At 28.8% G+C, this 27,313-nt stretch overlaps 7 protein-coding genes and 1 long non-coding RNA gene across 13 annotated transcripts; 2 read left to right on the forward strand and 6 right to left on the reverse strand.

The window, feature by feature from the left end:
* Positions 1 to 699: 699 nt before the first annotated feature.
* Positions 700 to 1,843, reverse strand: LOC122521191. The gene is made up of 2 exons (XR_006304680.1): positions 1,693 to 1,843; positions 700 to 1,474 (listed from the first exon to the last, which is right to left on the reverse strand). It is a non-coding gene; the product is annotated as an uncharacterized LOC122521191 (long non-coding RNA).
* An 18-nt stretch (positions 1,844 to 1,861) lies between these two features.
* Positions 1,862 to 4,627, forward strand: LOC122521190 (translation initiation factor eIF-2B subunit epsilon). 2 transcript variants are annotated; one of them, XM_043641707.1, is made up of 3 exons: positions 1,862 to 2,178; positions 2,502 to 3,275; positions 3,380 to 4,627. In XM_043641707.1, exons 2-3 carry the CDS (start codon positions 2,586 to 2,588, stop codon positions 4,604 to 4,606), a joined length of 1,917 nt encoding a protein of 638 aa, XP_043497642.1. In that variant the 5' UTR covers positions 1,862 to 2,178; positions 2,502 to 2,585; the 3' UTR covers positions 4,607 to 4,627. The 2 variants fall into 2 exon arrangements, with proteins under 2 accessions (XP_043497642.1, XP_043497644.1); XM_043641709.1 differs by lacking the exon at positions 1,862 to 2,178 and adding an exon at positions 2,255 to 2,422.
* Positions 4,628 to 4,826: 199 nt separating this feature from the next.
* On the reverse strand, positions 4,827 to 11,182 carry LOC122521189 (rabphilin-3A-like). Of its 5 annotated transcripts, XM_043641703.1 has the most exons (12): positions 10,893 to 11,178; positions 10,684 to 10,811; positions 8,460 to 8,675; positions 8,221 to 8,353; positions 7,425 to 7,940; positions 7,108 to 7,282; positions 6,672 to 6,984; positions 6,413 to 6,606; positions 6,001 to 6,272; positions 5,762 to 5,908; positions 5,234 to 5,657; positions 4,827 to 5,144 (listed from the first exon to the last, which is right to left on the reverse strand). In XM_043641703.1, the coding sequence occupies exons 3-12, from the start codon at positions 8,540 to 8,542 to the stop codon at positions 5,017 to 5,019; spliced, it is 2,385 nt and encodes a 794-aa protein (XP_043497638.1). In that variant the 5' UTR covers positions 8,543 to 8,675; positions 10,684 to 10,811; positions 10,893 to 11,178; the 3' UTR covers positions 4,827 to 5,016. The 5 variants fall into 5 exon arrangements, with proteins under 5 accessions (XP_043497638.1, XP_043497637.1, XP_043497640.1 ...); XM_043641702.1 differs by having other exon boundaries at positions 6,672 to 7,282; XM_043641705.1 differs by lacking the exon at positions 4,827 to 5,144 and having other exon boundaries at positions 5,329 to 5,657; positions 6,409 to 6,606; positions 6,672 to 7,282; positions 10,893 to 11,182.
* Positions 11,183 to 11,692: 510 nt separating this feature from the next.
* LOC122521195 (required for meiotic nuclear division protein 1 homolog) lies at positions 11,693 to 16,905 on the reverse strand. Its single transcript, XM_043641713.1, has 5 exons — positions 16,452 to 16,905; positions 16,191 to 16,305; positions 12,824 to 13,043; positions 12,361 to 12,718; positions 11,693 to 12,290 (listed from the first exon to the last, which is right to left on the reverse strand). Exons 1-5 carry the CDS (start codon positions 16,755 to 16,757, stop codon positions 12,126 to 12,128), a joined length of 1,164 nt encoding a protein of 387 aa, XP_043497648.1. The 5' UTR covers positions 16,758 to 16,905; the 3' UTR covers positions 11,693 to 12,125.
* On the reverse strand, positions 13,161 to 15,247 carry LOC122521194 (glutathione synthetase-like). Its single transcript, XM_043641712.1, has 3 exons — positions 14,430 to 15,247; positions 13,940 to 14,346; positions 13,161 to 13,854 (listed from the first exon to the last, which is right to left on the reverse strand). The coding sequence occupies exons 1-3, from the start codon at positions 15,080 to 15,082 to the stop codon at positions 13,430 to 13,432; spliced, it is 1,485 nt and encodes a 494-aa protein (XP_043497647.1). The 5' UTR covers positions 15,083 to 15,247; the 3' UTR covers positions 13,161 to 13,429.
* A 398-nt stretch (positions 16,906 to 17,303) lies between the features above and the next one.
* Positions 17,304 to 21,091, reverse strand: LOC122521192 (conserved oligomeric Golgi complex subunit 2). The gene is made up of 11 exons (XM_043641710.1): positions 20,820 to 21,091; positions 20,424 to 20,651; positions 20,004 to 20,270; positions 19,513 to 19,814; positions 19,262 to 19,379; positions 18,855 to 19,177; positions 18,706 to 18,772; positions 18,437 to 18,617; positions 18,080 to 18,359; positions 17,805 to 17,985; positions 17,304 to 17,721 (listed from the first exon to the last, which is right to left on the reverse strand). The coding sequence occupies exons 1-11, from the start codon at positions 20,889 to 20,891 to the stop codon at positions 17,638 to 17,640; spliced, it is 2,103 nt and encodes a 700-aa protein (XP_043497645.1). The 5' UTR covers positions 20,892 to 21,091; the 3' UTR covers positions 17,304 to 17,637.
* Positions 21,092 to 21,359: 268 nt separating this feature from the next.
* LOC122521193 lies at positions 21,360 to 25,485 on the forward strand. Its single transcript, XM_043641711.1, has 7 exons — positions 21,360 to 21,443; positions 21,635 to 21,859; positions 21,949 to 22,066; positions 22,510 to 22,860; positions 22,957 to 23,235; positions 23,369 to 23,649; positions 23,746 to 25,485. Exons 2-7 carry the CDS (start codon positions 21,762 to 21,764, stop codon positions 24,572 to 24,574), a joined length of 1,956 nt encoding a protein of 651 aa, XP_043497646.1. The 5' UTR covers positions 21,360 to 21,443; positions 21,635 to 21,761; the 3' UTR covers positions 24,575 to 25,485.
* Positions 25,486 to 25,703: 218 nt separating this feature from the next.
* LOC122521196 (uncharacterized protein C1orf158 homolog) lies at positions 25,704 to 27,142 on the reverse strand. Its single transcript, XM_043641714.1, has 4 exons — positions 26,629 to 27,142; positions 26,404 to 26,531; positions 26,087 to 26,272; positions 25,704 to 25,978 (listed from the first exon to the last, which is right to left on the reverse strand). The coding sequence occupies exons 1-4, from the start codon at positions 26,911 to 26,913 to the stop codon at positions 25,879 to 25,881; spliced, it is 699 nt and encodes a 232-aa protein (XP_043497649.1). The 5' UTR covers positions 26,914 to 27,142; the 3' UTR covers positions 25,704 to 25,878.
* Positions 27,143 to 27,313: the final 171 nt, after the last annotated feature.

The following is a 27,313-nucleotide window of genomic DNA, read 5'->3' on the forward strand; positions in this document are numbered from 1 at the left end:
GTTTTCTTTAAGTGATAATTGAAATTAAATGAAAAGGGATCAGGGATGATACAATCTTAGAATGAAACTATAATCTTATCTTTTGTTCGTTCGTCAGAAAAGATTAAAATCAAATAATTACACTTGGAATTGAAGTTATATTTCTGGTTTTATATCGTGCTAGATGAAAAAAGAGAAAGAAAAAAGGATAAATGAAAACTGTAACTCAAAGTCTTCGATGTTAACAATGAATCATAAACTTTATTATCATTATTGTTATTATTATTATTATTATTAATAGATAAACAAACCTGTAGCTCGAATCGTCTTATTGATCGTCGGATAAATATTAAAAGACGCGCGCTTTTAAATCAGTAATAATCAGTTGTACGTCGTCATTGCTAATAGTTCACCAAGTTATTAACAATTAGATTGATTAGAAAAATGTCTTCCAAAGAAGAGAGAGAAAATGTCGATGAAAAAGAATTATCAAAAGATGTTCCCGATTCGTCTGTAGATTCAAGGTGTGTGTGTACCGTTGATTATTTTTATATTTTTTATTTAAAGTCAGGACTTTTCAATGGGTGACTTTCGCAATCCTATATGGGGTTGCAAAAACTTAAACAGAAATCAGATAATCTTTTAAAAAAGTATTAATTTTATGTTACGCATTGTTCGATTTAAAACGTTAAAGGAAAATTTAAATCGTACTAATTTATATTAAAATGAAATGAATTTATTTAAAATGTAAGAGAATATTATATATTGTCTTTGCAGCTCAACTCAAGCCGACGAAATTGAATCTACTACTTCATCTTCGGCAGAATCACCCACAAAAATATTTGCTGTGCATTACAATATGAAAAAACGTGGCTTAGCAATTATATTTAATCATAAAAATTTCTGCTTCGGAGATCTTCAACCACGAACCGGAACTGATAGAGACAGTACAAATATAAAGAATACATTACAATCATTGGGATTCATAGTTCAAGAACATCAAGATTTTACCCTCAACCAAATAGAATTAACTATGAAAACAGGTATTAAGAGAAAATTAAAACAAAGATGAAATTTAACATAATATAAAAACACGTAATAATTCTTAATCGATAAAAATGTATATATTTTTATTATAGTTGCTAAGCAAGATCACACTGATCACAGTTGCTTAATAGTTTGCATATTGAGCTATGGAAATTTAGGAATGCTTTATGCTCATGACAAATGTTACAAAGCCAATTCCATTTGGTCATATTTTACACCAGGCAAAAATGGTAGTGATAAAGAAAAAACCCTTACTCTTACCGGTAAGCCAAAATTATTTTTTATACAAGCCTGTCAAGAAAGGAAGATATCCAAGTCAACTACACAACACCTGCAAAGGATTCAAATGCTCACAGTACCCGATGATGGAACTAGTAAGTCATCTAAAGAATTCCGTTTACCAAATCATGCTGACTTTTTGATCGCTTATTCAACAATGTCAGGTAAGCTATAATTTTAATCATATGTTTTAAATATTCCCAAAATTTACAATGCTTCTTTCCTTTATTTTATTATATTTTTATTTATTTATTTATTTATTTAAAATAATTTCTAAATAGGTCATTATTCGTGGTCAAACTCGGAAAGTGGATCATGGTTTATAGAAGCATTGTGCAACATATTAAACCAATTTGGAACGCAATATGATTTGTTAACTCTACTTACTTCGGTCTGTCGTTGTGTTCACGAAAAATATGAAAATGCTAGTGATAATATTAAAAATATTCAAACAAAAGAAGTTCCATACATTACTTCCATGTTAACTCGTCTAGTGAAATTCAAAACCATAAACAGTGATGTTGAAAATTAAATGTTATAAAATTCGTATTATTACTATATATATATATATAAGTAATATATTTTATTTTAAAAAACAAAATAGAACACGGACACCTTCTTATTTTTATATCCCATTTGTATACATAGAGTTCGTGTTCCTTGTATAGTCTCCATGGTTGTTACTTTGGAAATCAACTTTAAATATATCCTCTGCAGGTATACCAACTTTACTTTTATTTTTTTCAAAGTGCGCTTGTAATACATATAGGTAGGGGGAAACTAAAGGGTAATCTGCGTACTTTTTATGGACAGCAGTTGTTCGGCATTGATAAAAATAGAAGACAATACTACTGATTCGCTTGAAGATTTAAGGTATCATTGACAGTTTTATTATTTATTTCTAGATATTTCTCTTTAATCTTTTAATTTTGATAAAACTTTGAAGAAGACGGAAAAAGAAAATTTTGACAACAATAACATTATTTTCGTATGTTTTAAATGTATTGCAATAAAAAATGGACCAATCGGATTTAATGTTTACCTCGAATTTTAAATAAATTCATTGAAAATAATAATTGCGGGTTGAATTTGAGCAAATAATGTCCTGTGTGGTTAGGTTAGATTAAATTAAATTTACTTAGATTAGGTTAGGTTAGGTTAAGTTAAGTTAGCTACATGTGTTTGTCTTTTTTCAGTACAAATATACTATTGGCATATGAATTTGATTTAGAAAATATTTCTATCTGATTTATAAGAGATACAAAATTGTGAAGGAAAACATGGCTAGAAATTTAAGGAATAAGGATGCTTTACAAGCTGTTGTGTTAACTGACGACTTTACAACAGCATTGACTCCAGTGCAGGATGTATTTCCAAGCATGTTATTACCAGTCTTAAATGTACCTTTGTTGGACTATCTTATAGAAACTTTAAAAATATCCAGAGTAGAAGAATTATTTTTGTATTGTAGCAGTCATATTGACTTGGTAAAGAAATATGTTAAAGAAAAAGAGTACGAAGATCTTATCATTAATTTAATTATTTCTGATGGATGTAGATCTTTAGGTGATGCTCTCAGAGACATTGACACCAAATGCTTGATACGCGGTCATTTTATATTGATTAGAGGAAATGCATTTATAAACTATGATTTACGAAATTACTTAAATGTCCATTGCAAAAAAGAAAACATGGATAAGGGTGCAGCAATGACGATGCTACTTAGAAATGTTGGTAGTACCAACGACTCATTCTTAAGAGAAGAAACTGCTCTGGTAGTGTCCAACAAAGCCAATAATAAGATATTTTTTTATAAGAAACTGAAGAACGACGAGAAGAAGATTAAATTAGAATTGAATTGGTTCTTGGATAATAGCGAAATTGATATTAGCACCTGTTTCATAGACACACATGTATATTTATGTTCACCCGCCGTACTTGTCTTATTTGCTGATAATTTTGACTTTCAAGTAAGTGAACAGTGTTCAATATTTATACATATATATGTACATATGGAAATATTTAATTATTATATTTTATCCCTTCTCTCTTTCTTTTTTTTTATATCATACAGACAATGGAAGATTTTATTAAAGGTGTTTTAATGAACGAAGAAATACTAGGCGAACGAATTCATTATCAACAATTGAGTTCAGACAATTACAGTTTACCAATTACATCATGGAAAGCATACTATACTCTAAGTCGTGATATTTTGCACAGACGTGGCTACCCGCATGCACCAGGAATGTTTGGTCCATTAAAAAACTTTGTTTCTATATCTCGAAGCAGTTATAAGCACAAAAGTGTTACTCTGGCTAAAGGTTGCACGTTAGAAAAAGATTGTTTAATCGGAGAAAACAGTACACTCGGACAAAAGAGCTTTATTACTAAATCTGTAATAGGTGATAATTGTTCGATAGATCGAGTGGCGATTATAAAAAATTCTTTTATTTTTTCCAATGTCAAAATAGGAAGCGGTTGTGAAATTACTGATAGTATAATTTTTTCTAACTGCGACATTAAGCAAAATGCTAAATTAGACGGATGTATATTAAATTCGGAAACGACCGTTAATCCGGAAAAACAATATATTGATTCCATTCTAGAAATGAAAAATGGTAATTTAATAAATACAAAAATGTCGGATCAAGATGTCGACGAAAGATTGTTGTTTTTTAAAGATAATGAAGCTATAGAATATGATAGCGATTCAACGGATGAATCAAGTACGAACGAAAGCTCGCGACAATGTTCTCCGGTTCTCGATGACACGAGTTTATTCCTATCAGAAGTTATTGATAGTTTGTTAAGAGGTTTCCAAGATAAGTTGAATTGTGATAATTTAATATTAGAAATAAATTCATCTAGATACGCATACAATGTTAACATGCGAGAAGTTACATATAATGTCATAAAAGCAATATTGATTTTGCCATCACACTATTTGGCTGAGACTAAAGTTCCGATTAATAATCAGAATTATTATAACAATTTAAAAGTTATGATAAATTATTTTAAACCTATTATTTTGAATTACGTTAAAACTGAACTAGCACAAGAAGATTGTTTACATGCTATAGAAGAAGTTGCTAGCATGACCCAAGAATTGTTACCGTATGTAAAAAATGTATTGCATTTGTTTTATATTCTTGATGTATTGTCTGAAGATAAAATTTTAGAATGGCATGAATCCGATGATGAAAATGATGTTCAAATCAAAAAAGTCAAAAACGCAGTACAATCTTTTATCAATTGGTTACAAGAATCGGAAGATTCTTCTTCTTCTAAAACCGATTAAACACATAATTATACAAAGAAAAAAATAACTTCCATTATTATTTCACATATTTTGTAATACGATAAGTTGAATTACAAACAAAATGTATATACATTCGTATAATAAATGCATCATAATTTATATTTACATAATATAATGATTTTAATATTCTACTTGAAAGTATAAAAAGAAAGAATGAAGGAAAAAAAAAAGAAGAAGAGAAGGAATAAATTCGGTAAACTAACTCTATAATTATCTTTATTATACTTATTTTCAAAATACTTTTTAATATGCAATATAGACGTTGGTTCCTTAGGCAATACCTGTTAATGTGACTCAAACCTTTTATTGCCTCTTTAACGCGTCAACGTTGAGATCGGTATTTTCAACTTTTCTACAGAGTTCCATACGAATTGTGCCACTGAAAAATATTACTCTATTGGCATAAGAACTTCTGTTAAATTGTGCCAAGCGGGATGACGATAATCAGGAAATTTGATGACATCTATCCAATGTCGCAATCGTGCTCCTTTGCTATTGCATCCTAATGCAAGTCCTCCTAAACAAAATGCCATAAACCAAAATCATATATCGATAATACGAAGAATTCGTATGGCGGTCGTGTCATTACTAAATGAACATTATTACCAAGATAATCATTACTCTTGCCGAAATCCTTGTCCCACATAGAGAGGCATAACGTGACTTTCATGAGGTCTGTTAATCGAATCCCAAAAACGAACTCTTCGTTCCACTCTGGGCTGAGAGTTTTCCATTTGACGCTCGTGCTGTACGAGCTGCGACCTACGGCCAGTTTCTTGCTGAGATATTTCTTCGTGCTGGTACGTCCGGGAGGATCGTGACCTCGTTGCTGTCGATTCTCGATCACATTCTCTACAAGGCATAGCTTCACAAATGGGTCAGAAAACCCGTTGTTGTCCATGGGCAAAAGATTCATAGCTTGATGAATAATAACCAGTAGGGCACGTCGACGGGTACAGTAGCTCAGAGTTAGTTGTATTTGACCTCGGTTGCCTCGATGAAGATCCCAAGCCTCTTCTTCGTGACTCACCTAGAACAATGTTGGAATATGATGAAGTTATACATTGACTAACTAGCATTTTCTAAATAAATACTATTTATTTATCTATGTTTCTAACGAATATACAAGCAGACCGGATAATGGTTTTGGAGGTTGATTTTGTAGTGCTTCATCTGGAACGGTTCTAGTTCGTACAGGGGAAACCTCGCCTCCCCTAGAAAGTCTTCTCCCCAGGGGTCGTCTTGAAGTATCATGACATGTAAGGCTCTGCCACTCTTCATCTGTCGCGATCATTCAATCGTATTCTCATTTTGGCGAAAGGTCATTAAAATAAGAAAACTTTAATGATCACTGTAATTATCGTTACTCGTACATCGGCATCTCTCGAAACGTAGAAGTTCACCGTCTCGTTGAACACTGGATCTCGTGTCTTGTGAACAGTTTTCGTTCTTATTGGCTTGATATTTGTGCCCATTCCCATCGGCAGTATGGTGATTTTGCAAAATGGATCGGCGAGGTCGTGGATGTCCATAGGCTTTAATCCCAATGCTCGTTCCACTTTGCACTGGAGGCACTGAGCCACTGGGTCGTATAGCAAGGAGATTTCCAGAGTCCCAAAGTTTTCCTCCGTTTCTGACCTCCTCACTGAGTGATCCGGACAAATATACATATTCTTAACATATCACGTAGATACAAGTTTTTATAATAATCTTTATTAAGATGTAAGAGTTATCAAGAGTCATCAGAGTAGTAATAATTGAAAACAATAAATTCGAGATACCGACTTTCGATGTAATTCGATGTTTGCTTCCTTGGTGAGTCCGAGTGATGCACGTACCATGTGCTGATAGTTTGTTGATCGTTCGTCCGATTCGAGGAGGCATTCGCCTCGCATTCGGCATTTCTTTCGTGCATCCAAGCCTCTTCCAGAATTCGTTCCATCAGAGTGCTCGGCGTTATGGTCGACGGCGAATTCCGTCTACAAGAATGCGTCCAAGACGCCCGAGTCAAACCTCTAGTCTGCCGAGCATCGTTACTACGTACCTGACTGATTGTACCTGAGAATCCTTACACCTATCGACAGAACCGCGAGAATCTTCGAGGTAATTAGCCTGTTCGTCACCCTCATTTTCTAATTTAATTTCCTCGATTGACGCATTGTCATCGATGGAATTGTCTCCAGCACGTTGATCGGCTCTTAAATCGCACGTACTTTTTTCATTCGTACGAGACGCGTTACGTAGAGTTGCTGCTGATGTGGATGGCGATAAACGACTGCACTGCGAATAGATCGAAAATGTCGAAGATTTGTCCAACCTATCCATTGTTGTTGTCGAAGGACTCTCATCTCGGTGGCCTGTAGGTGACGATCGATTATTCGATCGAGATTTCATTTTGAAAGAGCCACTTGCCGTCTGAGTATTGTAAGGTGTGATCTGTTGTTGTTGCTGTTTGGACAAATCATTGATATCTTGGATACCTTGCAAACTCGGAGAAGAAGAGGAACAACAGTTATTTGGGCCGATTAAACGTCGAGCAGCCTCCTCTTCCGACGAGGAATCCTGAACTTCGTTAGATTCCAAAGATTTGCAAGCACTGATGATTTTACAAGACGAATTCTGTGTCCTTTGACCCGCCCGGGACCAATCACGTTCCTACGCATACAAACAATTGGTAATTAAACGGTGAACTTTTTTCACGTTTCATCTCTCTCTCTTTCTATCTCTTTCTATCTCGTGCGCACATTCGATTATAAATAACAATTTAACGAATCTGATGTGAGTGACCGAAACGTACTTTTTTCTTCGGAAGGTCATGCTTCGGCATCCCTTTAAAGAACCAAGCTCCACTCTTTTTCCAAATCTCCCTGCTCTCAATACAAATACGACAAAGAAATATCTTTTGTGGATTATTCGACGTCCTTTGTACGATTCGTTGTATTGCAGTCCTTTTTGGTAGAGTTTCATTCGCTAAAGTGTTACATGTAGTTGCAGATATAACTTCGGTATTGGTGGTGAGGGCTAATACATTAGGCGTATTTGCCTCTTTACCACATTTTTGGCAAACGTATTTTCTACAATCTTTGCAGAACGTTGGGGTGGCCCCTAAAACTGCACCGAATTTTTCGCCGCATAGGGCACAAGAGCAGACACAACGCGAACCACCGGAACATCGGTTACCACAATTTCTTCGTTCGTCCGATCGGCTGGAAGTGATTATGCGAACGTTGCGCTTCATGTCCTCCAATCTCTCAACCAGCCTGCCGATGCGTTTCTGCTCCGATAAATCCAACGCCTCCGCTCTTTTAATCACCTGGGGGAGAAGAAAGAAAAAAGCAAAAAAAAAATGACGAAGACACTTTTTATTTTATTATTTATCAGCGAAAGATATTTAAAAAAGGGAAGATTGAAAAGAAAAGCAAAACTATACGAAATAAAAATTGATATTTAATATAAGGGTTGACTCGCAAAAAGGTCGTGTCGATTTTTGTTAAAAATATTAATAGGCACAAATTTGTCAAATAACTCAATGCATACAAAATTGTTTATTAAATGAATATTTCTTAATTAATAATGAATTTAATATTACTTACTTGTATAATTGTACGTCGTTCTTCTTCCGTCAATACGAAAGATTGGTTGGCACGGTTGTTACCACCAACGTTTGAATAACTGTTCCATCCCGAGTCCAAGTATCCTGTCTTTACTGACCAACCTGTTCGTAATCTGGATGATAAAAAAAAAGAAATTAATTGGTAATAAAATAAGTAATTAAAATATTATCGATCGAATGGATCGTTTTATTGGAAATAATTATTACAAAATAACTCACTTAGCTCTTAACGCCAAATGTCGATCGTTTGGACAAACCCAACGTGTTCCTATACTCTGTGGTTCCCCCATGGTCATATCCATAATTGCGCTAATACGTTTTACACGCTTTATATCCCGGCTCACAAACACCGTACATACGTCATGGGAAAGATTTGTTCCATCGAGCGATCGACGTACGAGATAGAAAGCACCGACGCGTCATGTTATCCTTCCTCTAAAAACAAGATACTTGTAAATAACGATCCATATTGTAATTTAAAAAAGAATCAAAATCATCAGATAATAGAGACACCAGTAAATAACTCTGATCAGATAAACGTTAGCTTTATATCTATTACATTAAACTGATTGACTTTAAAATTATTTTTGAAAGATTATCATCGAAAATTCGAATTTAATATAATAAACTTTTTTTTATTATTTTCTTTTTATATGATCTATTAGAAATTTTGTTATTTTAAAATTTTATTGTATCAGGGAAATTATAGTCGAATTTGAGAGACTTTTTTTAACCGTGTAAAAAAGCTTTACGGGAAATCAAATGATATTAAAAGGTGAAGAATATAAGAAGGAAAGGAAGAGAGGAGAACTCAATTTTGAATAAACTCGATTAGTTAATATCTTCACCGGGTAGATTGTTAATACAGGGGAAATTAGATAGAAATAGATAACAACTTTTTACATCTCAGTAATTCTATCGCTCGTGATATTATAGAGAAATGTGTATTGGTATATGTTAGAAACTTCTTATTAAAGCCTACGTCTACTAAAATCGATATGATGATTCCTATAAGAGAAGTATTTTCTTCATATTTATATATATACTTATTACTGTATATATTTATTATTATTATTATTATTATATATTATTATATATAAATTATTATTTATATCTATATAAATTCTTTGCAAATTATTAGAAAAATTAGAGAACGAAGAAAAGAACACAATTTTACTATAAATGATTAAAATGTAAAAGAAAAAGTTATAAATAAATAAAAGAATTTATTCCAGTTCTATATTAACAACAACAGCTGAGACAACTGCTGTTAGAAAAATTATACGTATGAATTCTTAATGAAAGTACATTTTTAATTTTTTTAAGAATTTGCAAATAATTTTGATACTCGTCAGAAATAAAAGAAAATGGAGGAAAAATGTATAATTTTGGTATCAGGTCAGCTTGTTAAGATAGAAATTTCTGCTTTTTGTGACATTAAATACGAGTCTGTAAAAAGCGAATAGGAAAGTATTACGCGCGTTGAAGGACGATCAATCGAAAGCTCATGACGCTGACCGTCATTCTATGTATCCTACAGAGCTTGCACTTGAACGAAAGAGAGAAAGAGAAAGAGTTCGAGAGTGATAGAGAGAAAGAGAGATAAAAACGCGAGTATCGACTTTTCCTTGAAGAGTTGCTCGTATGCCCACGTCATAGCATGTTGCATGTGCAACAGTTGTGTTGCGGTTCTAAGTCATTTTAAGTATATATACTTATAAACTAAAAGAAAAAGGAAAGAAAAAAAAACTCGACCAAGCTGAAAGTATTGTCTTTCAAATATTAACAATAATACGGATATAATGTTAGACTAATCGAAGTTAATTTTATCTTTCTGAGCATGACAGCCTAACAAATTCGAACATTGTCTTCTTCTTTTTTTCTTATTTTTATAAACAATATCGACGTTAGACATTTTTTTTACGTTCTTCCTAAATAATACTAATAATAATAATAATAATAATAATAAATTTATTATTTCTTTCTGTAGAATATGTTCGTAGATTAACTAATAGTATAGGTCATGCGTAATCGATTTTCAAAAATAATTCATAAAGATATTTTTATAAGTATGTTAAGAAAATCGTTAAACGTATGATCCGAACGAGATGAAAATAATTCTAAAATAAATATAAAAGTGTGTATTATTTTACAAATAATTGACGAAAGCGATATTAAAATAGACATAATCGATCGATACGTGTATAAAAAAAAAGAAAAAATATTATATATTATATATAAATCATTAAAACTGAATGAGAAATTATAAAATCGAAATAGCAAGCAGATGTGACGATAATATGTTGAAAAAGGACTTTCCACATCCGTCCTTCTGATAAAGCATTTCTTATCATAATACATCTTTTTTTATCGTTTTATTACCATATGACACTGAACTAAAATAAAATGTGCGTTAATTAGGTCATGCAAAGAAAAAACTTACAAATGTCCAAGAATTTTTAATGCGTTGATTGTTCGAGTTTTCTGGAAAACAGGCTTCTTCTTATTTTTCTTTTTCGTGGAAGATAAGGTGACAGCAGCCTTTTTTTCGTGTTCACAGCTCTCGAGAAACTATGAAAAATAAAATAAATGAAAAAGAAAAGTCCTGCAATGTAAAAGAAATAAATATATAGAAAGTTTTAAAATCGTAACCTTGAGCTAATTTGTAAAACAGTCAGCAGGATCAACTCCGGTCCTCCGTACGGCTCATCATCGCACGCATCACTGCGGCATGAGGGCACTCCGAGGGTGAGAATGTAGGAAGGAGAGAAGGGAAAATGTGATGGGGAAGGGAAAGATAGAGACCCTGGCCCCTCGCGCACTATCTATCACTCGGCCTCATTATTGCTCACCTCACAAATAAATGTTTTCCTACTTTCTACAAACTATCTCCTTCTTGCTTTGGGTTTCCAAGCTTCAGTATAGAACGTTATATGCACTATGGTTTTAATTCTACACCTACGAAGGCAGGTGGCATTGTGATACATCAATGTGTAACACATTCCCTTAAATGTTACATATTAACAATATTATAACTCTACGTACTTTTTTCCTTTTTTCCTTTTTTCTTTTAGTAAAAATTATTTCTAAGCTTCATTATTTCATAATGAACTTATTTATATTTATTGACAATTATTTTTCAAAAGTAACATATAAATAATTGAAATTATTTTTATTTTATATCGTGTATACGCTATTTACATATTTTTTTACTAGAATAAATGTTAAGTAATTGATTAAATAAATTGAATAGATTGAATAAATAGTAGCTTGGATTTGATATTGAAAAATAAATTAAAAGGAATAAGAAACAATCAGAGATAAAATACAGTAGAATACTCGGCAATGCAGTAACGCAGGGATGAATGCGTATACAACACATTATTAAAAGTATGTCGCGTTGTGATATACGTATACGGGTCAAGGTATATATAAGTACTATACTAACAAAATCCCAAGCAGAACTGACTGCAGTATATTTCAAGCTTAGGTAAAAAGAAAATTAAATGCGATGGACACGGATAAGCTGGATAAAACTTAACGAATCATGTTGATTTCATTAATCTTTTGCTTTATTGTTATTTTTTAAATAACTTTTAGCATTAACGATCGATAAATTTTAAATTGATTACAAATAAAATGTAGCGCGTTTTGTGTAAATATTTTGTTAAAAATCTATATAAATCACAATGTTCAGTCAGTTTTCTAGTAAAATAATAATAAAATATTATTGAAGCAAAAATATGAATAAATTAATGTACATATATTTTTCTTAAAAATTTACATTTTTAAATATATGTACAATAGTTTAATGAATGTTTTTCAACTCTATGCACATTAAAAATGTACGCTTAATATATGTATATGGAAATACCTATGTAATATCTATTTTACAAGAAATCTATCAATATAATGTAAAGTTTCAAATGCGACCTCTACCATTATAAGAATTATAATCATCCATTCTAAACGAATGTGATGTCGATCGCTCAAATGACTGGAAAGAATTGCGACGAGCTCCACGCAATGATTTAATTTTTCGTTCATCACCTGCAGAAATACACAAATTAATTTTATTTGAGGAAAATATTGAAGTACCTATTTATCATCTATATCTTACCCTTGTACGTTTTGCTATATTGAAATATGCATATATTTGTTGATATAAATTTTCCAAATCGTCTCGTTCCCAATAAAAATCAGGCGTGTCCAATAAATCTGAACTTAAATTAATTAAATGCCTTAATGCAAATAATTCGCCTTGTTTCCTAAGAACCTCACGTTGTGACATTCGTAACTTTTGACCACTCCTTAAATCTTCTGTCACAAATTCAACCGTATTTATATAATTGCATAACGATGCTTCCCAGATTCCAAGTTTTACAGACTGTGCCATTGCATTGGAAAACGTAAATTTTTCTAAATTTGTAGTGTCTTTTGTAAGTATTATATTTCCATCCTTAATATGACATTTTTTTCTGTAAAAATTAATCAAATTATACGTTAAAGTAATTTCTAGTTCGCATTTAATTCTTTCATAGTTAATTTTATTCGATTGAATTTAATTCAATCGATTTACTCACCCGCTTTCTGTATACGTATAAGTCATTATTTCACTCTCCGCGTGAATTAATTCCGACGTATAACTATTTTCTTCAAAATGTTTTAAAAATTTTAATATGTTCCCACATTCCAGATCAGGAATATTCCACATAACGACTGTACCTTCCCGGAAAAAATATAATTCTCTCGGTTCGTGTCCTACCTCATATTTTGCTATTGCATGAATAACATCTGGTAAAGCTGCGAAAAAAATTGAAACACAATAATTGGTAACATATTTATTATACTATTACACTATTTCTTCGTGTAAATTTTATATTTGCAATGTATTTTTATTAAGTGAATTTAATACAATGATGACATATATATTTTTTATTATATAAAACACACGCATACACACATACATACCACAAAACTCTTTATAAATACGTTATTAATATTTTGTCATATTACACATATGATAATTATAAAATCCTATAAAAATTCTTACACATTTTATCAATAGCTGCCAATAAAAACTATCCTTAATAAATTTCTTATAATAACGTATAAAACATATATTACTTAATAGCTAGTCATTACTTATATCCTATTATTAGTAGAAAATGATAATCATCAAGAGTACGTTAATCTACTAACAAAGGACTGTCACATGCGCCTAAACCAGCTGCTACTCCGCCTTCGTTGGCAGTAGCTAATTTAGTTCTTAACATATGACCAGCCTGTTTATTAACATATATATTTTGATAATCGGCAATAATAACACCAAAAATTCCCAATTCTGAAACTAATTCTTTTGGCTGTAAATAATTATCACTCTCTGGTCTAACCATATAATTTAATTGACTCGGTGGAATAATTTTATTCATAAGAATCCATGCTGCACGTTCTTGTTTATCCTTAATATCTAACAAGAACTTTTTTATATCCGTTCCATACACGTTATTACATCCTCCTTCTCTTTGCGGTTTTAATACGAATTGTTCAGGATTTTGAATACCCATTTCTATAGCTTCATTTCCATGATCATCAAAATCAAGAGCATATAAGCCTAAGAAATAAAAGAGAGAAAGAGAGAAAAAATAATTGCAGGTATCCATTATACCTGCATATGAAAGTAGTATAATTATACTAACCAGTGAATATTTCTTTAATATTTGTAACATTATTTTCATCCTTCAAAAATTTCGCAACATTTCCAGATTTAGCTAGAGCCTGTTGAACTTTTTTGGTTCCTGCTAAATGATATTGTATAGATGGACACTTAATTGCTAAAGATCTTTCTATTAATAATCTAACATCCCATTCTTTTTTTGTATGGTATTGTCCAGGTTCGTAACCACATCTATAATAAACTACTGCTACAATATAATCATCCACTATTAATTCCTTATTAGACCCTAATTTGGCAGTAGTAATCATTTCAGTCAGAGTACGTCGAATTACTTTAATATTAGGGTTTTGCTTTCTTATTTCAAATTCATGAAAACGTTGATCGCATATATTATAAGAAATGTCTTCAACAATAAATAAAATAATAGCTCTGAAAACAATATTATCCATTCTATAGAAAAAATAATATCTAACAAAGTATAATATTATATTTCTATTTGATAATAGACGCACTGCGAATCTCCATATAATGTCCACGCTTTGATCATAGCTGCGCATAACTCTTGCAATACATTATTTTCAGGAAGATTATTCAACTGATCATTATATCCAAGTTCTTGTAATACAAATCTATGTAACCTAGTAGATGCTTGTCCCAACCATCCAAATCCAGAAGCTATTGTATTTATCTCTACTTGTTTCCAACAACAATAGGGTATATATTGTCTACATTCATTTCCTTCTGCACAACTAGTATCTAACATTAAATCTGATCGAAGTAGACCCAAAGAAATTTTCTGCGTAATTCCTTCCTCGTAGACGGTTTCATATATATTGAAAAGCATTCTAGTAAAATGATCAACTTTAATCGTTTCTTTTAAAGTCTCTTTTAAAAAATTGTAATCATGTGCTACTTCGTGTATAAGTAGATTTAATACTGGTTGAATACGACAGGCTTTTTCAAATTCTTTTCTAGGAAATGGCGATGGTAATAGAATAAATGGTGCAAATTGTAACATATTTCTATTAAAATTTATCTTCGATCTCATACACATTCCATGCATGAGAGCCCAATCAATTGCTTTCTCTACCAATTCGTGTTGTTCTTTCTTTACCGAAGGTAATGAAAATGGAACATCCATGCATGGTATCTTATTATTGCTCATTTTTCAAATATATTGAGCGCTATAATTTTTCATCAAATTCTTATAAAAACTGTAGTAATTGTTGATATTATTGAAGTAATGTTAAAACACTTTCACTACTTTACACTTTTTTTTGGCTTTTAATAAAAATATATTTTAATTTCTCTTTCTTTCTTTATATTTTTTTCTTATAATTCAAATAACAAACACACAAACATACGCATACACGTGTCAAGCACATATATACATGCAAGAACACTTTTTTTATGTTTATTATAATAAATCTAGAATATATCTTTTTTTTTATACAAATTATTTCATTTAAAAATTATATTCATAAGCCACATATATATATATATATACACAATAATAAATGATCACATAAAAATAAGATAAATAAAATGAATAAGAAATTATATCTGACGCGACTATCTGACCATGTGATCGATTTACAACATAACTATGAAAATGAGAAAATACACATGGCATATATATATATGTATATATTTATATTCCTGATTAATTTTTAGTAATTTTAGGAAAAAAGAATGATCAAAAAAAGACACGTTTAAAATGCATGTATGTACGTATGTATATACGTATTTTCTGTAATATACTTGCAAATTAAATATGAACAACTTAAGATAATTTGTATGATAAATAACGCATGATTATTTAGATTTCTTATCTTTTTCGAGTACTTTTTAAAAATATTAATATATACATATATCAATAAAGTTAAACGCTCATTGGATAAGGTTAATCACGTGAATTTACTGCTTGTCCAATCAATAAGAAAATTGCATCACTGATCTTAAATCTATGCATTTGATTGCCCGAAAGTTGCATGCCGATCTATTAATAGATATTAGATTAATATTTTTATTATACATTAATTTTTTTCACTAAATCGGCACGAATTTTTCGGATAACTATATTTTTGTACCATTCGCATTTAACTCATTAATAAAAAAATTCAAAAAACATATTTTTTTAAATATAAGAAATAAATTTGTGTTTATCATTATATCTTGACATCTAAAGTTTAAGTTTATTTTTATATGTAAAACTAATAGATTAAATGTTAAATTAAATTTTATAATAGCATAACATTGTATTTATTACTTACGGTTTGTAGATATACAAATCTTCTGAGGTATATACAGCTGCTGACTTAAGAGTCCTGCTTCTAAGTTTTCTAAATTATACTCCTCTGCTGTAGCCAATGCTTTTAAGATCCAAACCTAATGGAAAAAAAATACTTTGAATTAATGTTATAGAATCAAATTATTAAAACTATTAAAATAATGAACTTTATTTAATCACGTAATTTTCTCAATTAAAAATTTATTTTTAATTTTATTTAGAAGAAGAGAGAGATTTAACTTACTCCAGGAGTTAAAGATGCTTCTTCTCCCACCACTTGTTTATTTTTCCTTGTTGATCTCTTTTTTAATTGAAGCGTTGATATATTCTCTTGAATTCCTGTCTTATTAGTTGCAATATTTTGGAGAAACTGAATCTTATGAAAAGATCTACAGGAAATAAATACATTCATATTTACAGAGTAACTTAGCGGTACAGTAATCTTTTTTTGAGTGAACGTAAACACATTTTCAACCTTACGGTAAATACCACAATTTATACTCTGCCTACACGGTATTAATACTAATCGATTCAATATAGCACAACTCATTTTTTATTTCTTTTATTTATATATATTTTGTTATTTGTTAAAAAATGAAAATATTATTTATAAGAAAGTATTAAACTATCTAAACAATAATTTAACAAATGCACCTATGTTGTTTATGTACGTTACAAGAAGAATTTGTTATTATCAAATAAATATTTACTATGAAATTGAATAGTATATAAAATTCAAACATTAAAACTATCACAATAATATGTAAAGATTCAATTATTTAAATTCACCGCTTCACATATTTTATAGAGGTTATATTCACAAATAGGTTATATTCACGAGAATGGGCAAGTATAAATGAAAAACTTTAAGAATGGCCAACGAATACATAACGCTATCTGCCGGTAAGATATTAAATTGATCTTTTCACAAGTCTTATCGAATTCTATAAAATTTGTTTTATAATAAATATAAATAATAATTTGTCAAGAAGTGTTATATATTGGTATCTTCATAGTTTTTATATAGAAATATACTTTTTAATGATATAATATCGATTTATAGATTTTTTCTCGTTACAAAAGAAATACTGGAATATATTATGTATATACACATATATTGTAATCATCTTACATGTCTAACTAATCAATCTACAAATTTCATGTTTATTATTGTTTACCAAATACGTATTGATTTCATGCGAACTGTTCTGAAAAAAAAATTAACAATTTTATATTGTTTGATGTTCATCAATTCAGTTCTTCGATTCACCCACTTGAATGGTATGAAGGCACAGTGTATTTATATACACCCAAATAATAAATCAAGAAAAATATAGCGTTCTTCTAACACGCTTTTATTCATTTATTTCTTACACCTGTCGTTTAAGTCATACAAATTGAGCGAAATGTAATGAACAGTTTAAAAAATATTACTTTTTTAAAGCTGCTTCCACAGCTTGTGATAATTCTTGTAAATGTGATATATTTGAAACTGGTATATCGAGTTCAGTAATCTGAAACATTATACAAATCAATGGTATATGATTTTTTTATATCACAGATATTAATAAATCATAATAATTGATTAAATACTCACAGTTGCGCTATATGCATTGACATCAATTTGTAACTGAATACGGATTTTTTCGTCATCAGTAATTCCTTGAAAATCTAGCGGTAGTACACCCGTCGATTTATCACGTATTCTTTTCAATCTTCTTAAACTCTCTTCTGTTTTTTGAACAGATGTCAATACATCTGTTACCGATGTTAAATAACTAAAATACGAATATGTATAAATTACAAAATAGTTATATTTACTATATATTTAAATTAATATATTTCCTTATGTTCGTTTACTTATATATATACCGTTCAGTTAACAAAGACAGCGCCAATTGTAGCCACGTGGTAACATTTGTTGATATAAAGTCATTATAATTATTACGAAAATTAGCAAGAAAACTCAATGCATTTTTAACATATGCACAAGGTTTAGTAGGTACTTCTCTATTAGTACGTCTATACAATCTTGGAATGTCGCTTACTTGTTTCAAGTATATCACGCACTGTGTTATAAGTTCGTTTACAATTTCTTCTGTTGTAAGTGGCAAAATCATTTTAATTGCTTTAGATGTTTCGGTCAAGCAATCTGAAATAATATCTAAAATAATATCTAAATCCTTAAATTTTATAGTAGAACATATTGGATTATAATCAATAAATTACCTTCTAATAATTTTGATGTAGTTGAATTTTGGTTTGGATTTTTTACTTGCACTATCCGTAGGAGATTTGGTAATCCATTAACAAATTTTTCTACGTCGCAATATAAATGTATTAAAAAATCCAATTTAGAATTATTATTGGTATTCGCTATACCTTCAGACTTTTTACTTTCTTGCAATTTCTTTATATATAGAACATTAATTAAAGTTTATTAATTACTGTTTCACATATATTTATTAATGAAGAAATAAATTAAATATCATATATACTTGTTTAACTGCTGTACAAGCCCATGTTTGATATCTTGAACATACTTGCAGAGTCAATTTCCAAAATCTGTAAACAATTATTTAAAAAAAAGAGGACTACCGATATGAATTTAATATTATATAGCATGCTTATAGAAAATATTATTTACTCTTGAAAAAGTTGAGAAAGATATATATTTTCAGACCATATCCTATGCAAATTATTCCAAACTATGAACGTTGTATGAAGAGAAAATTCTTCTAACATTAAAATATTAGCAGATCCTTTAATCAAGTCAGATGAAATTGGCTCTTTAAAAGCTGTCTCGACTGTACCGGCTATTTCTTGAAATCGAATTTGAAAATAAACTGGTAAATTCCATTTTTTAAGAAAATTTTTATATTGTAAATGATCTTTCAAGATGCTTCCACGTGCAGGCACGTCATAAAATTCTTCAAGCTTTTTACGAAAACACATTGTTTCTGTATATCTCTGCAAATATAAAATAACAAAAAAAAAAAGTCATTAAAAGAATTTATATTTATATATAATCTTCGAGTTTGTCGTATCACTTACTTTATGAAACAACTCAGGATTTCCAGGTGCAAAAATATACTTCAACTCTTGATCTATTTTTTCCTCTATTTCAATCCAAAAACTATTTACTAAAAAATTAAAACCCTTTACTTTTATCCTAAAATATAATTCAAACAATATATTTACATTGTATATAATTTAATTAATAATTTATATTTATGTATATAAATAAATATTTATCATTAATCATATAACTCAATTATATATATAATACAAAAAATATAAGATACCTATTGGAGTATAACGTGATGTCTAAAAGTTGTTTGAGTTCTCCGCTTAAAATATTTAACAATCTATGATAAATACTTTGAAGATTATTAAATTCAGTTTGTGAGTTTTCATCTTGAAGTATATTATTTATAATTGGACTAATGACATCTCTTCTTACCACTGATTCTGCAGTTGTAATATTATCAAGCATAATATAGATTCTTAAGCAACGAATTAATAAATTATTATCTTTCTCATGTATACAAGCTAAAAATAACTCATTCAGATGCATTATTAGAAGATCTTCTAATTTCTTGCCTTCCTATATAAAATTTTTCATATTAGTAGAATAATTTATATACAACTCTATTGTAAAAAGAAAAAAAATGTATTTAAGCATACTTTTAAATGTTCTTTCATTTATGATTTACTATTTCGTTTGATTTGGTACTGAATAATGTAATTTAAGAAATATTGTTCAAATATATTTTCGTAAAAATATGATACATACTGTCTGTTGATCTACAGAAATATCTGATCTGCATCTGGATATATGAAATTTTAAATGATTCAGTTCTGCTGTAGCTTGTTCTAAAACATCTATTTTCGCGTAACTTTCCATATAATTATCCACTGATAACATCGATGACAATTTTTTTAAACATTTGTAAACGCATTGCAAGCTGTGTAAACTCTGTTTCTGTAATTTTATTTGACAATCATCGGTCAGACTATCGGATAGAATTGTTATTTCGTCATCTAATGTTTGCTGAATTTGCTAATAAGAAATGATAAAAATTAGAAACATAATGTATACACACAAACACATACACATAGTTAGTCTAAAAGAGTATTCTTTCTAATCTAATTTTCTATTTTGTGTAAATATATCTACAGATAAAATATTACAATGAGATAAAAAATGTATTACCATGACTTCCTCTCTAAGTTGGCTAAGTGGTATTTCCAAGCCATTAATTGCTTTGTCAAGACCTATGAGATTACTTGAAAGATTAACAAAATCCGTGTAATCTCTGTTAATTAAATCAATCATTGCAGATCTTAATAATTTCAAATACATTCCTAAATCATCTCTCATAGTTTCAAGTTTCACAACTTTTCTATGGTCTTGAAGGAAAGTATCCACATTGAAATTATCCTATAATAAATAATACTTGATATTAATAATAAAAAACAACTTTTTACAAAAACACAGTGCGCGATACATTATATATTTATTACAATATTTGTATTCACAATTTGAATTTAATTAAATTTCTGTTTAATTATTTTGATATTTCAAATAGATTATAAAATCATACTAAACCTGAATAAATTCATGCTCCAAAAAACATAAATCCTTGGGGGCTACCGGTAAACTTGGTTTATCATCAGACATGATTTACTCTCACAATTATGAATTTACAATTATGCATAAATAATCTTATTAAATCCACTGACATGAGCTGTGTATGTCATTAACATAACCTCAAATCAAAACTCCAGACCATCCAATTTTTCTATCTTCTTAAATATTTATGAATTTTATGCTTATTATAATCAATTATAATTAACATTAATTTTATATGTATAAATTATTAGTCTAATATCGATTTTATCTAATTATCCTTAATAAATATTCACATTTCAATAATCTTAACATAAGACAGTGTTCGTTGATTGGACACTGATCAGATGACGTCACACATTATCACCAGTTTTCAAAGCACATACGAATAATTCATAGAATCTGCTCAAATTCAATAGAATTTATGTAACTACATAATATTTGAAGACCATCAGATACAACAATATGATTTGTCAATATTCTCAAGAATTTATTATGATTGGCATTGTAAATATTTTCTGCTAAACTGTCCAATTATATAAAATGCATTATGTATATGATGTACATATACATATGCATTGCTAAAGTTGCACTTAATGTTTAGTAAGTTATAATATAATTAAAAAAAATTAACTATTAAATATTACTTTTTTTCCTAGCAATTCATGTTTTAGTTTGATAATGTAATTACATGTTTTTATAGTTAACAAAATTACATAACACATATAAATGCACTATTGATAATACAGATCTAACAGAAATAACATAATTTTAATGGCAACTCAAATTGTAAGGTTAAGGTTAAAGGACCTATGAGTTTGGCGGGAGATGCTGAATAAAATTCACGACGTTAAAAACGCTAGTGGTTTGCAGTTTTAAAAAACATTTCAATGAAGACTGTTTATTTAGTAACATGAAAAAATGGATTCTGCGTATTACTTGATGTGTAATTTTATATCCATCTTCATTACGATTCTTTTAATATTTGTCACGTGTGTTGTTGTCTTCCAAAAGCTAAAGTAAGAACTTATAGTTTATATAAATATTGTGAATATATTTTTAACTGGAAGTATTTATAATTATTATTATAATACTTTTTCTTGTTTAGGTTAAGATGGCCTATAAAGGTAAATTGCTGGTTTTGTAATAATAACACAAAAGTAAGACGAGAAAATATCAATTGGTGGTTATGTCCATCCTGTGAACAGTTCAATGGATTTTCCAAGGTAATTTTCCAATTATATTAAAAATACAGAGCGTCCTCTAACTAGTGGTAAAGCAAACAGGAGTGATTCTACATGAAAAACTAAAGAAAACATAGAATAAAATATTTATTATACAAAATGTCATAAAATAAAATTTTGTCATATAAGGCTTTGTTTTGGAGAAAATTAAGCTTAAAAATTTATCGAGTACGTGTGCACTTGATTGAACTTACAATCCTGGAAACTAAAAGTTTTGTTTAATAAACATAAGAGAAAAACTGATACAAGACATATCATCATATTAACAATGTTTATAAATATATGTATTAAGAAGCACAAAAATGCTCTCCGAAATATCTGAGAGTAAGATAGTAAAATTCAATGAGCTAAAATTGAATCTTTAAAATGAATCTAATAATTTTCATAAATTTTATTATAAATTTTTTGTTATTATTTATTTTTAGGATGGGAATTATATGTATAATATACCAGAGCAATATAAAGCTTCTACCAATAACTCTATAAAGTATTGTAGTAGTAAATCTAAAACAGTACCATTCTCAAAGAATACATTTTGTAAGAAATGCAATAAACATCAGAAAATTAAATTAATAATACTTTCGAATTTTGAGCCAACCAATGAAAAAAAATACGATGAAGAAGTTAAACAATTTAAAGATTCTTTAGAATTAAAATATCCACTTTGTACAAATTGTAATGGCATAGTACAAAATGTATTAGCTAAACAGAAATTGTGGCTTGATCATTATAAAATAATGTTTTTTAAACGTAAACCTTTACATACATTTATTACTGTAAGTAATATCATTTCTTTTAATAATAATCTAAGTTTATATGAATTTTGGTGTTGCAAAATCTTAATATAGTAGTCTTTGTTTATTCGATTGCAGAATGCAAAACAATTCGAAGGGTTTTTCAGAGTAATTTCAACTATTTTTGATTCAGTTATTGTATATAATACTGAACTTTTATTGTTACCTATCGGAGGATTAGTTTTTCAATTATGTGCGTGCTGGGCTGGAACAGCAAAGAGAAGAAATTCTGATATTTTATTGGCTTTTTTATGGATTTGTATAATCATACTTACACCTTTTAAAGAATATAAATTACTCAAAACAGATCTTCACAACGATTGGTTTTCTCTCGAATACGTAACTCAATATCATGCGGTACGTATTACAAAATTAGTATTTAAAAAAAGTTCGTATGATGACAACAGAAAGTAATAGATAATTTAAATAAATATAACATGTTATATTTATTATATTCGTATATGCACAAGTTTGATTTTACATGTTTTAGGTCATTTGCTTTGCATTAATAATAGGTTTTATGAATATTACACCCAAATCGAATATTAAAGTAAGGAAAGATCTCTTTAAAAAAATAGAAACAAATGTAAACAATTCCAAAGCACAAATATTTCCTGAAATCGAAATAACAAATAATACACAGAAGTTTGTTAAACAAGTAGATACAGATTTAAACGAAACTACTAATTCTTCAGTGAACTTGACCAAATATTTAATGACACCTGTTTCTGTTGATATTCCTGATCCTGTTGGTACAACACTATCGTCAACGTATGTATTTCTTACTTCAAACCTAAATTTAATTCAACTTTAATATAAATATTTAAAAATATTAATTTATATTAAATTTTGTTGTTGTTTTAACAGAACTGGCCCAGAATTAACTAAATTATCGACATCAACGAATAATTTAGATATCCGTTCTACTTTACAATTCAAAAATAATCAATTTGATAATTCTGGATTAGACGATAGCATGAGTACACTCAGTATATTTTCATCAGATGACAATGTACCGAATTGCCAAATAAGAACACCTAAGATATTTGAAAAGAAAATCTATAGTACGGTTAGTCCTGATCTATTTAAAAAATCAAATAAAAATATGTTTGGCAAAAGGAATATTTTATCACCACCTAAATTAAGATCAGTAACACAAACGTCGTGGGTTGCTGGTGGATATTGGCAAGAAGGCATGGATACCCCATCATTATCAAGATCATCCAGTCAAAGTTCTGGTTTTGGTTCTGTCGGTTCTAACTGTGCTCCTTCTAGAGAACCCTCCATTCACGAATTGGATCAATGTTCTATTATCTCGGACGCATCATTGTCATATTACGGTCAAAAGCAAAACAATGTGAAATCAGTTAAGCGTTTTTGTCAACCTGTTCAATCGTATTCTTTTATAAAACCGAAAAATCCAATGTGCCATCAAACATTGAAATTCTCGCAAAGTCATTTGTTACCTCAGCAAATACTAACGTCACATTTTGCAAAGAATAATGTTAATTATGACGAGTGTTGTTCGCAACAGTCAAAAATCTGCACAGATGATATGGAAAATTCAATGAACACACAACAAATAATTCATCCACCTTATACAACAGTATCAAATAATACTTTTTGGTTACATGCGTTGTTGTGTGGTTCGCTTTTATTAAATATTCTAGCAGTTTGTACAACTTTGTTGCGTTAAGAAAGTATCGTTAGTACCATTAGTAAGAGACAGATTTTTATTTTTTTTCAACAATTTTTTTTTTCACTATTTTCCGTAACCACGGAACGAAATTTATCTATTCGCTGTCAATAGATAGCGTTGCATATACTGCCAATATATCATAACATATTAATAAAAGCCTGATAATTATCCGAATAAGCATTTAAAAAATGTCTTCGTACAAAGTACAACTTTGTACATGTAATTAAAGTATTGTTTTTATACATCATATGATATTTACGTATTTGATATAAAAACAATTTTGATGCATCTGTGAATTATGAAATTTGTGATATGATGAAAGAAAGAAAAAAAAGAAAAAAGAATATAATGTGTTCAATCAAGATATTATAATTAAAAAAAAATGATTATATTTACTTTTTACTACTCTAAGGATTTCCTATTTTTTATTCTTATCGATATTGACTTATGTTTTGTGTGCCTACATAATGCTTACAAAAAAACGTTCATTTTGTGCAGTTACACGAGTTTATTGTTAATAATAATTAATATAGTACTTGTTTTTTCTTTTTGATAAAAAAAATAATTTATTTTTCAATAATGCGTTTTATGTATAAATAAAATATAATAATATTTATAATTCTATTGTGTCCAACACTTGTATAAATTGCCAAAGATTATATTTTCTTTTACTCGATTTCATAATATCTTTTTTATAAATTTGATGCATAGTAGTTTACAGATTTAAAAGTTAATTTCCAAGCATTAAAATACCTTCTTTCCTATATTAAATTTTAATAGTTTAATCAGAGATGTAAGTTATAATAATATATCTTAATTAAATGAAATTTTGTATTCAAATAAAAATAAGGGAAACTTGTTACGAGTTGAGGAATAAGTATCGTAAACAAATATACAATGAAACATAATAAAGGTCTTGACCTTTCTTACTGTACATATTTTTGTGTAAATAGAGATGCAAAAAGAAATGGTGACTTGATGTACTTTGATAGTAACGGTATGATTAGGAATAGGCTTAAGTATAAGTTAAATTAGCTTGTAAATAGAATATTATTATCAAATTTTTGTAACTCTAAAAGAAAGGAAAAAAAATATTACTACTATTATATATATAAAATTGTACAAATTTAAGGAAAAAATGTTAACTATTTATTTAACTTTTTGTATCAAACAAACTAATATAATCATATGAATGAGTTTCCTATAATAATAAATACGTTTTATAAACTAAAGTTATTATCTTTAAGAAGCATGGAAGAAGGAAAATATTTTAGAAGGTAGGTCGCTTTCAATTTACTATTTTAGTTAGAAAAAGCAACCGGACAACCGTTCGAATATTCATTGATATGGTTTAAGCTGTTTAAATATGATATGTTTGTGTTCAATCGTTGTTTATGAAACCTTTAGAAAGATAAATAATAATAAATATGTAAATATATACATAAATATTATTTGTTAGGCACAACACTGGAAGTTCATTATTTTATAATCTCAAAGAAACAGACTTACTTCTTATTTATAAGAGAAACATCCTGCATTTTGTACTCATCTTGATACGTAGTTCTCCATCTGCAATACTGTATTGCATCGTTTGAAGTACTGTCCCACCGAACTTGTAATACATCTTTAATACCAGTTTTTGTTAAATTCCCATAATCTTTAGTTAAATCTTGCTCTGGTAACCATTTATTTTTCCTTCAACGTAGTTTTATTACTTAATACGTATGTTTCTTAAACAAACGCGTTGTATAACAAAAATTAACAAATTTCGAATGAATATACCGTGAGATAATTAATACTTAATATCGAATATTAACATAAATTACCTTAGATTATAGATTCTATAAGATTTTTGTAACTGCTTAGGTAGAATTCTGTAGCTTAAATCATATGTTGTGGTCATATTGTTGCAATATGATTTTCCATGGCAATCCGTTGATGTACTTGACAAACCCTGTTTGGGTAAAATATAAAAAAATAACAAGACATTTAAAAAAAGAAGCTTTAAAACGAAACATTTATTAACAACATATTTGTAACATATGACTTACCTCATCTTCTATTTTATTATCCCAAAATTCTACTCGGTCATTTTTGTATATGTTGGTATCGTAAGATTTATAATGTTGCTTGTATATTGTTATCCAATTATTAGAGAAAGGTATGAAAGGTGCACGATGTTCCAGCCAATTTCCAATTAAAACTTTTGAATCATACTTTGCTTTACTCGCTGAAGGTATACTATCTAATTTGTCTTGTTTATTATTCAACTTAATGTGTAGGTCGGTCAATGATAAATTTATTGAATGCTTCAAGTTACCACTTAGTACAGGCATCTTAATTAAATTCAATATTATTTTTTATATATATATTATTTTAATTATTTCTTATATTATTTATAAATATTAATATCGTGTTAATAATATAAATTATGATAACAACGAAGATATCTAAGAATAAGTGATATCAGGATGTTTTAACGTACGTAACATTTATCGAATATAAGTAGATTTAATGTTATATTTTTTATGGTATTTTTAAATAAATAGTCACGAGTACGTTAATTTTATCAAATTTCAATGTATAAGTGATGTTTCTTTAATGTAAATAATATTAACAATAACAATAATAATAATAATAATAATAATAATAATAAGGATAATATTATTTGTTAGGAATACTTACAATTAAATATAATTATATATTACGATTGTTATATATATTATCTCGATTCTA

The sequence above is a fragment of the Polistes fuscatus genome, unplaced genomic scaffold (assembly GCF_010416935.1).
Source record: "Polistes fuscatus isolate 324 unplaced genomic scaffold, CU_Pfus_HIC Scaffold4, whole genome shotgun sequence".
Classification (NCBI taxonomy): domain Eukaryota; kingdom Metazoa; phylum Arthropoda; class Insecta; order Hymenoptera; family Vespidae; genus Polistes; species Polistes fuscatus.

Excerpts from the sequence above, each read along its gene's own strand:
- LOC122521190 (XM_043641707.1), top strand. The coding sequence starts at position 2,586 with ATGGCTAGAAATTTAAGGAATAAGGATGCTTTACAAGCTGTTGTGTTA. Across the intron at positions 3,276-3,379 it reads CTGATAATTTTGACTTTCAA|ACAATGGAAGATTTTATTAA; the intron begins GTAAGTGAACAG and ends TATATCATACAG.
- LOC122521189 (XM_043641702.1), bottom strand. The coding sequence starts at position 8,542 with ATGGATATGACCATGGGGGAACCACAGAGTATAGGAACACGTTGGGTT. Across the intron at positions 7,941-8,220 it reads AACGACGTACAATTATACAA|GTGATTAAAAGAGCGGAGGC; the intron begins GTAAGTAATATT and ends CTTCTCCCCCAG. Across the intron at positions 5,909-6,000 it reads ACGTTTCGAGAGATGCCGAT|ATGAAGAGTGGCAGAGCCTT; the intron begins GTACGAGTAACG and ends TGATCGCGACAG.
- LOC122521194 (XM_043641712.1), bottom strand. The coding sequence starts at position 15,082 with ATGAGCAATAATAAGATACCATGCATGGATGTTCCATTTTCATTACCT. Across the intron at positions 14,347-14,429 it reads ACATTATATGGAGATTCGCA|AGCTATTATTTTATTTATTG; the intron begins GTGCGTCTATTA and ends TATTGTTTTCAG. Across the intron at positions 13,855-13,939 it reads TATTAAAGAAATATTCACTG|GCTTATATGCTCTTGATTTT; the intron begins GTTAGTATAATT and ends TTTATTTCTTAG.
- LOC122521195 (XM_043641713.1), bottom strand. The coding sequence starts at position 16,757 with ATGAGTTGTGCTATATTGAATCGATTAGTATTAATACCGTGTAGGCAG. Across the intron at positions 16,306-16,451 it reads AAGCATCTTTAACTCCTGGA|GTTTGGATCTTAAAAGCATT; the intron begins GTAAGTTAAATC and ends TTTTTCCATTAG. Across the intron at positions 12,291-12,360 it reads ATATAGCAAAACGTACAAGG|GTGATGAACGAAAAATTAAA; the intron begins GTAAGATATAGA and ends GTATTTCTGCAG.
- LOC122521192 (XM_043641710.1), bottom strand. The coding sequence starts at position 20,891 with ATGTCTGATGATAAACCAAGTTTACCGGTAGCCCCCAAGGATTTATGT. Across the intron at positions 18,618-18,705 it reads CTTGTACAGCAGTTAAACAA|AAATTGCAAGAAAGTAAAAA; the intron begins GTATATATGATA and ends CTATATATAAAG. Across the intron at positions 18,360-18,436 it reads TACATCAAAATTATTAGAAG|ATTGCTTGACCGAAACATCT; the intron begins GTAATTTATTGA and ends ATATTATTTCAG.
- LOC122521193 (XM_043641711.1), top strand. The coding sequence starts at position 21,762 with ATGGATTCTGCGTATTACTTGATGTGTAATTTTATATCCATCTTCATT. Across the intron at positions 22,861-22,956 it reads CTTTACATACATTTATTACT|AATGCAAAACAATTCGAAGG; the intron begins GTAAGTAATATC and ends ATTCGATTGCAG. Across the intron at positions 23,236-23,368 it reads ACGTAACTCAATATCATGCG|GTCATTTGCTTTGCATTAAT; the intron begins GTACGTATTACA and ends TACATGTTTTAG.
- LOC122521196 (XM_043641714.1), bottom strand. The coding sequence starts at position 26,913 with ATGCCTGTACTAAGTGGTAACTTGAAGCATTCAATAAATTTATCATTG. Across the intron at positions 26,532-26,628 it reads ATAATAAAATAGAAGATGAG|GGTTTGTCAAGTACATCAAC; the intron begins GTAAGTCATATG and ends TTACCCAAACAG. Across the intron at positions 25,979-26,086 it reads GTTTCTCTTATAAATAAGAA|GTTTCATAAACAACGATTGA; the intron begins GTAAGTCTGTTT and ends ATCTTTCTAAAG.